The sequence below is a fragment of the Dendrobates tinctorius genome, unplaced genomic scaffold (assembly GCF_039654945.1).
Source record: "Dendrobates tinctorius isolate UK_male_01 unplaced genomic scaffold, ASM3965494v1 ptg000030l, whole genome shotgun sequence".
NCBI lineage: Eukaryota > Metazoa > Chordata > Amphibia > Anura > Dendrobatidae > Dendrobates > Dendrobates tinctorius.
In genome coordinates, this window is record NW_027361698.1 from 59719302 (window position 1) to 59728412 (window position 9111).

Consider the following 9111-nt stretch of genomic DNA (forward strand, 5'->3'; position numbering starts at 1 on the left):
GCGGCGCTCACCACGTGGGCGCCGCTGATCGCGGTAGACGTACTATCCCGTCCACGGTCATACGGGCCCGGGTACCGTGGACGGGATAGTACGTCGGATGTCAGGAAGGGGTTAATAAGCAGCTAAGGGAAAGCAGACTGCTGCAGGATAATGGTAATAGGCTGGGAATGCCCATGGTTATTGGTCCGGTCATTAACATGCAAACCACCCCTGGGGGTGAAGGGGTTAAGGACAATGGGAAAAAGGGTAAATGAAAAAATTAAACCGATAGAAGGAAAATGAAAAGGATTGATATGTACAGGATAAGTAAAGGAAAGAGGATACACATATGAGATACTTTATATATAAAACATTTAGGAGGTAGGAGGGATGAAAAGGGAAAGGAAGAGCACCTGTAAAACAGGTGGAGAGACAAGCATATAGATAATTACTAACTTTTAAATAATGTAAAATGCTGTTTGTTGAATTTTAATGCAGTTTTCATGAAATCACATCCACTTTGTTTAGACAGTTAAATACATCAGAATTTTATGCAAAAATAGCAGCAGGAAATATGCAGCATTTTTGCTACATGTGAACACAGTCTAAATTTTGAAGCAAAGTGGTTGTGATTCCTTGAATTCCCCCTCCCCTCTCTGTGGTCTGAAGACACTGCTGAACTCTGCTGTTTTGGTGCATTTTTTATCTGTAGGCTTCTTTTGAAAAAAAAAAATAGATGAAGAAAATAACCCTGTTACATTTTTAAGAGCAGAACTAAAGCTTTTCTGTACTTAAAAAAAAAACATTTAAAAGGTGGCTTCATATCTGTCCCAAATCAAATCAATTAAGGTGGAAAACACATAAAAGAAACACAGAAAACACCCAATAATCAGAGTATATTGTTTTTGCGTCGTCTGGTGCAGGCACCTACAGAAAAAAGCAGCAGAAATGAATATAGCATTTATAGTACATGGGAACACGGCCTCGGCATTACAGTTTTTACATTTTTTTATGAGATAGAGGAAAACTATCAATCACGCTATTTTGTTTATGTCATTTACCAATTCCTGTAAATATTCTGATCTCTGTGTTGTGTGGGTCGTTATGTTTACAGGAAACAGACAAAATTGCTAGCAACCCAATCAGCATAGGGCATTAACATTAATTACAATTTGCCAATGAAGGTAACTGATCCCTTCCCAAAGGGCCCGTCACACTAAGCAATATCGCTAGCGATATCGCTAAAGCGTCACCGATTTTGTGACGCAGCAGCGATATTGCTAGCGATATCGCTATGTGTGATACTTACCTCCGACCGGCTCCCCTGCTGGTTATCGCTGATCACGCGAGAACGTCCTGGGCCTTTTCTCGTCGGCTGCTTCCTGCTGGCGCCGACGAGCGACGCGTAGACGCGGGCGGGAGGACGTCTTCATCGCCGCGTCTGACAGGTAAGTAACAATCGCTGCTGCGTCGCTACATCGCTAGTGAGATCTGCCTGTTTGGCAGCTCATTAGTGACCACTTAGCGATGCACCAGTGATCCTGACCGGGTCATATCGTGGTCGGGATCGCTTGGGCATTGCTAAGTGTGACGGGGTCTTTAAACTTAAGTTTTAATGAACTATTTAAAGAAAAAAATTAAAAGATACTATAGTCAGTGTGTTTGAGTGTACATCGGGATATAACCCCTTTGTTCACTATGCTCACATTAGCATAACTCCCTATATCTCCCACTAGTGAGTATTGATAAGTATTATTAGCTTGGTGCGGCTGCTACCAACTGCTCTCTAATATTTTTGCCAATAACACAGACTGATTAAAGCTAGTAAAACCTATAGCCTCCCCAACATGTTTCACCAGGAATCTGGCATCATCATCAATACATATATGCACAACCAGGAGGACAAGGAGTAAAGAGAATCTGTTTATAAAGTGTATAGAAACATTTTATTATAATTCCACCATATCATAAAAAATATGTAAAAATAGACATCATATAGAGACAAAATGGTCCGCTGAGGAAGCCCACACGAAACGCCCATTGGGGCTACATGGTCTGACGCCACATAGGGTCTCACATGGGTAATGTTATGAATGGGTCACCGAGGAGGAACAACAAAAAGCTAAATCCCAGAAAACCAGAGAGGTTGGTAACTATGCAGATTGTAGATCCCTGATCTTAGCCACACAACTAACAGTAGCAGTGGAACGCTCCTACGATGTTCCTAGATGCCTTGTCACCGCCGGAGGACTACATAAACCTAAAGCAAGAAAAGGGAAAACTAACTGCCCCAGAGCAGACCCCAAAGGAATAGACAGCCCCCACACATGTATTGACGGTGAAGCAAGATGAAAACACAAACACAGGCAGGAAAATAGGCTGAGCAAATGATGGGGCCCGACTAACTAGGAAGGACAGGAAAGGAAAGCCACTGTCTGCAATCTGCCAAAAAACCCTAGCAAAATAATGTCCAACATGTCTGATAGCAAAATTAACCCTGAAGTCACTAGACTTCTCCCACTATATCAGCACTCTGAAATATTCTGAAACAGAGCAAAAAGAGGCCAATCTAATAAGGGACAAAAAGGCAAATTGGCAAATACAGATAAATAGGAGTGGAAGTTCAGCATAGCCCCAGCAGGGGCAAGCTTGCCACACAAGAAATTGAATGGACCAACAAGCGCAAGTGTGAACATAAGCAAAAAACAAACTTAACTTGAGAAGACTGGAAGAGAGCTGAAGTCCAAGACCTGAGAAGCAGACTGAATCACCAGCACCAGGATAGGGCGTCGGCTGTCTTATATCCAGTCTGATACTCCAGAGATCCAATCGTTATCCTCCTCATCAGGTGGCAGATCACTACCACTTAAACCAACCTCACTAACCTCCTGCCACCACCAGAGGAAGAACAGAAGGAGAACTCTCAACTGGTGGAGCAGAAAATGAGCTCATAACAGGGTAAGGAGCGTTCCTGCAGCATTTTGCTGCTTTACACATTCATTTGAAGTGTACCCCTATTTAAACTTAGATAGATAGTTGATACTTTTCCCTGAACTATAGCTTGATATGCTGCTATATTTTCTACCATTTGGGTATGTTACATTTTTAACCCTAGAGATGCAAACCTCACTTGTTTTACTTAGAATGTGATTCCATGATCCTTATATATATTGTGTTGACCTCAGACCTACTATATCCGAGTCCTTCATTCTAAATCCTTTTGTCTCTATATGATGTCTATTTTTACTGATTTTTTGTGATATGATGGAACTATAATAAAATGCTTCTTAACACCTTTTAAACAGATTCTCTTTACTCCTTGTCCTACTGGCTGTGTTGGTACACCAAATATACATTGTTTATGCGATTCTGGGACTATCCGTTCCTTCTCACTGACACCGCGAACTCGAACCCTCTGGCCGAGTGCTAACCATCTGTATTACCTAGTATCAGTTTTCTTTGGTTATTAGCACCGACCCAGTATCCATGACGTCTGAAACATTTATGTACGACGATGCACTAGGATCAACAATTTTATCTAAAATCAGATCTGGCTCAGATTTTCTTCACGTTCCCAGTAGGGACATCAAGACGAGAGACTGGGAGAAAGAAAAGAAAAGACTCATAGCTTATGATCTACACTGCGCCACGTTGGGCGAATATCATCGACAAGGGAAGATACCCCGCGGGCTTCATAGCCACTTGAGACCTACTCTTTTCTCTGACAACGCTAAGTACTGTGCCACTTTTCAGAGAATTCTGAGTAAATGCTCATTCGATATAATTCTATTAACAATCGAATACCTTCAAGAAGCCATAACTGATACCGAAGCAAAAATCTCTACTATAGAGACCCAATTAACTTCAACTTTGAGTAATACTGAGTTTAGTACTCTCAAAAATAAAGTTGATACTGTTTTATTAACACATCGAAAAACTCTAGAAGAACGGAAGAGGTCTAAATTTCAACGTGACACAGAAAACTACCTGAATAACAGAGTGTACAGATGGGAAGATCCAGCACCAAGACACTACCGTTCCAGACCCCGCCGCCACCAAGGGGGATACACAGCCTCCGGGGGATCCTCTCCAGTTGGCAGTTCTTCACCAGGATCCGGGAGCGACACTGGCAGCACCTCTCTTTCCAGAGTTCCTTTTTTAGGTCAAAACGCACGCCAACAAGGCGGTCGAGGAGGAGGGGAACAAAATCGCCAGATGACTCTTCGGTCGCAACAGGTAGGAGTCCAAACTTAATTGTAAATATCCCTGATTACTCCCTTTCTCCTTTAGAATTTAAAGTGCTAAACCTAGGACTCTCATTCTGTCCAACACCAAGATGGGATGCTTTCCAATTAGAGAAAGACCTACAACAATTTTACCGCAACATTAGATTAAAGGTACATTTTGACGATTCTTCAACAAGGGTAGCCAACAGCATAGCTCCAGATTCCAATCGGGTCATTAGCCCCTCGATTACAATTGACACCTTAGGACTACACAACCCAAGTAGCTTTATGCCTCCCAAAACCAATCATGCAGTTGAGACTTTTATAGACCTTCTTGACAGGGATATTAAACAGACCATCCATGACCAACGATTGGGCCTACTTCCCGTCCGCCATAATTTATCACCTGTTGAAAAACAAGCTATCTCATCCTTGAGGGACAATCCAAACATCATTATAAAACCGGCAGACAAAGGAGGAGCAATCGTTGTCATGAACAAGAATCAATACATGACCGAAATTCAGAGACAACTCTCGGATACCAACACATACAGGAAAGTTCGTACTGACCCGACATTCCAAATACGTAGGAAAATAGACCAAATTCTTGACAAACATATGCAGCTTAAGACCATAGATGCAAAGACTAGAACATTTCTGACAAACCAACATCCCATAACCCCGGTACTCTACACCCTCCCCAAAATCCACAAAAACCTACACAACCCTCCTGGACGTCCAATAGTAGCTTCCACGGACTCCATCCTCAATCCTTTATCCATTTTTCTAGAGAAAATATTAACTCCATTTACTCACACCACTAAATCTTTTATTTTGGACACAGGCGATTTCCTGAATAAGATTCGTTCCATTAATTCCGTTTCACCCAGCAGCATTCTCTGCACCTTTGATGTCAACAGTCTATACACATCAATAACACATGATAAAGGTATAGAGGCAGTCAGACTAACTCTCATGGAAGCTAATACTGCACCGGACACACAGGCTTTGTGTTTGGACCTTCTAAATATAGTCTTACAGGAAAACTTCTTCCGATTCCAGGATGATTTTTTCATCCAGACATGCGGCACCGCGATGGGCTCTAATGTAGCCCCCGCGTACGCAAATCTTTACATGGATAAGTTTGAACGAGACTACATTTACGCCAATCCACTTTTCCAGGAATTTGCCACAGTGTGGCTTCGCTACATTGATGATATTTTTTGCATATGGGGTGGGGACTCAACTAGCCTTTCTAAATTCTATGATACCATCAACAATGCCAGGCATGAGCTGAAATTTACAATGTCCCACAACCTGGAATCAATCAGTTTTTTGGATACTAGGGTCAAAAAAGATGCACAAGGAACACTGTCATCCGATCTTTACACTAAACCCACCGATTGCAATAATCTCCTTCTGTATGACAGTTGTCATCCAAGGTCCACCCGTAATAGTCTCCCACGATCACAGTTTAAATGGATTACCAGGATTGTATCAGATCCTTCGACTAGAGACCTCAGATTACAAGAAATGTCTGATAGATTTGAATCTAGGCATTATCCATCTACACTTCTGGCTTCTGAGATGACTAAAGCACGGATTGACCCCGACACCACCAGAACCACAACAATCAAACCACCCAGACTCCCATTCGTCCATGGTCACCACCCGTCCATGCAAAGAATACATAATCTCATCCACAAACATTGGCCTCTATTGACCAGATCCTATCCTAGGATTAACCTCTTTAAATCCCCACCATTGATGTGCCTGAGGAGACCTCAAAATCTTAAGGACAAGCTTGTCCGGGCTGACCTGGGTACCTCCAGTCACATCAATACACATACTCTAACAGGACAAAAGAGAACTGGTACATTCCCTTGCCTAAACTGCATGAGCTGTTCCAATATCATCAAAGGCAGTGAGATAGTCCACCCATGTTCTGGCAAATCCTATCCAATTAGGGATTACTTCACTTGTGAAACTAACTTCGTCGTTTACATCATCAAATGTCCATGTGGTTTATTGTACGTGGGTGAAACCACCCAGGCAATCAGGGACAGAATATCCAGTCACAAGTCTACGATTAGATGCGGGAAAACATGGCTCCCACTTCCTGCCCATTTCAAGGAAGCCCGACACAACGTATCACAACTACGGTTCCAAATTATTGAAAAAGTCCCTAGACCCAAAAGAGGTGGGAACCATGTTCGCCTTTTAAAGCAACGGGAGACATTCTGGATCTACACACTAGACACCTTACATCCGAGGGGTCTCAATCGAGAAATCGATTGGCTAATCTAATAATTTTTATAAAAATTCCTTTTTTTCTCTTCCTCTTTCCCTAGACCCATTGATTGGTTGCCTTCTTGAGTCTCCCCTTTTTACATCTAACCCAAGCGGTAAGATAATGAAACATAATGTGTTTTCGTTTTTTGTTTTTGTTTTTTGTTTTTTCTTTTTTGTTTTTGTTTGTTTTTTCTTTTTCTTTTTCAAGTTTGCAAAAAAGTTTTCCACAACCCCCCCCTCCCCCCTTTTTTTTCCCTTCCTCTGTTTGAAGGCATTTTGCCGTACAATTTATTTTCACCTTTTCTTTACAAATTTGGTCTTTTTATTTACTTTTCAAAAAAAATTTTTTTCCCCTTATATTTTGTTCCTTGCAGGCTTTTTTTTCCCCCCCTTTTTTTTCCTTTTTTTCTTCTTTTCTTTTTTTCTTTTTTTTCCCCCTTGTTCCTTTTTCTCTTTATTTTTTATTTTTTACTTTTTATTTTTTATTTTTTATTTTTTACTTTGTATTTTTTATTTTTTACTTTTTATTTTTTGTTTATTTTTATTTTTATTTTTTATTTTCTACTATTCTCATTTTATATCTTTATTTTTCCCTTTATTATTTTTCCTTCTTTATTTTTCCTTTTTTCTAATCTTCATAATTCATTTGATTTGAGTTCATAACCTTCTCCATTCTCTCCCCTAGGTCTGACATCACTCTTTTCATTTCTTTTATTTTTTATGTTTGTTTAAGTTTGGACTCCTACGCAATTCAAATGCTGTATATTTACATGTATGATTTGCAATAATACTGTTCGTTTATATTTGTTTCCATATGTTAATTGCCCAGTCTCTTTATATATAGCACACTGCACCTCCCCCCCTGATGCGTGTGTCCCACTCAGAGCTACAGCAGTCTCTGCATGGCCTCATTAGGTTTTCTTTGATTGCGCTCTACTGCGCATGTGTGAACCGCCAGCGCCATCTTTTTGGTGGGGATCACTGTGAGACACTACGGCCGTGCTCCAATGCACACGCCCCGGCGTCTGATGTCACTTCCGGTCACATGACCGGACCAGACAGGATAAAAAGCACAGCCTGTGATCCAGCGCTCACTCACTGCTCTGGCACCATTGTGCAGACTTCACACTCCACTGAGCCACCAATAATAGTAAGTACTGTCCCATTGGGACCACTGCTGTACCACCAACCTTACCATGGTCCCTACCCAGGACCACCGCTGCATCACCAACTTTTGTATGGTCCCAATCCAGGACCACCAATCCTGCCACATCTCTAATGTACCCCCTTTTTCTTTGTTTAGCAGTGGCATATTTACCAGTCCACCACCTCTTCAAGGAACAGGATTTAGCGGCAACTTTGGTATATTTCTTTGTTTTCCCTAAATAGAATACAGCTTTTGTCTGGACAGCTAGATACCTGGGCATATTTTTACAGTCCCTCACTGTCTTTTTTGTATACAACTAGCTACGCCACTTATGCTGGTTAATCTGTTTTATCCATCTGTCCTCCAGACACCCAGTTCAGTACTTGATTTTTTACTCTTTATTTTTTATTTTTTTATTTTTTTTCTTTATGTCACCCTAACGATATGTTCATCTATCCCTACTTACAGAATATGCTATCAACTCATTTATGCCTAGCAGTGACACTATCGATTTGGTGAAAACAGACCCTACATTCAATTGAAAAGGGTATGACCACGCTCCTTCATGTTTCTTATCTACCGCGTTATCTCTCAGTTTCACGTGTTTGATGTCTCCACATCTTTCTAAATAATTCTAGTGCTTATATTCCATGCTCTCTGGATACTATGTGTATATATTTTGTATAAAGTTTACAATTTTTTGATATTTTTATGTATGTATTTTATTACAGCGACTTTGTGATAAAGGCCGATGTGGCCGAAACGTCGTTTGATGTCGCTTCCTCACTGTCAAGCAATAAATTTACTTCACATTAAGTACAATCAGCGTGTGCAGTGACTATACATTGTTTATGCGATTCTGGGACTATCCGTTCCTTCTCACTGGCACCGCGAACTCGAACCCTCTGGCCGAGTGCTAACCATCTGTATTACCTGGTACACCAAATATGTCCATGTTATTTGCTGATTTGGGATGTTTATTAATTTTTGAAAGCGCAATAAAAATAAAATTATTCTTTTCATTGTGAAGTGTTTTTCATTATTCGTCTTTAATAATTTTAAAGGATGAAAATTTCACTTATTCGCCATCTATAAGAAAAATACATCTATTGTACAAAGCAGTGTATTTCTAGTAGTATAATCTGCCTACAGTCAAATCCTGTAATACATGTCACATATAGAATATTTTGCTAGTGTCATTACTAGAGATTGTAGCTCAGCAGTTTAATGCACCTGTCTGTAATGTTAGGGTCATGGGTTCAAGACCTAGAAGTCCCACAGAAAAATATTGTAATTGATTAATATTTTTAATACTTTTATAGTGATAAAAAATTATATTTTCTTCATCTTTGTATACAGACACCATAAAAATAAAATGTTATATACACAATTTATTTCTACAAATATGTATACTCTACTTCTGGGTTCATTGCCTGCAATACAGAAGTCAAGATAAGCAAATCCTCC

The 9111-nt window shown here is 40.4% G+C and overlaps 1 protein-coding gene across 3 annotated transcripts; it reads left to right on the forward strand.

Moving 5' to 3' along the window:
• The first annotated feature begins 3753 nt into the window (after positions 1–3753).
• On the forward strand, positions 3754–8613 carry LOC141086236 (uncharacterized). Of its 3 annotated transcripts, none has more exons than XR_012231552.1 (3): positions 3754–4215; positions 6557–6610; positions 8113–8310. XR_012231552.1 is itself a non-coding variant. In XM_073572103.1 (3 exons), exon 1 carries the CDS (start codon positions 4824–4826, stop codon positions 6510–6512), a length of 1689 nt encoding a protein of 562 aa, XP_073428204.1. In that variant the 5' UTR covers positions 4775–4823; the 3' UTR covers positions 6513–6610; positions 8113–8191; positions 8376–8613. The 3 variants fall into 3 exon arrangements, 2 of the variants coding, with proteins under 2 accessions (XP_073428204.1, XP_073428203.1); XM_073572103.1 differs by lacking the exon at positions 3754–4215 and adding an exon at positions 8376–8613 and having other exon boundaries at positions 4775–6610; positions 8113–8191; XM_073572102.1 differs by lacking the exon at positions 3754–4215 and having other exon boundaries at positions 4775–6610.
• The last annotated feature ends 498 nt before the right edge of the window (positions 8614–9111 follow it).

Coding starts and splice junctions, on each gene's coding strand:
- LOC141086236 (XM_073572103.1), top strand. CDS start 4,824: ATGCAGCTTAAGACCATAGATGCAAAGACTAGAACATTTCTGACAAAC.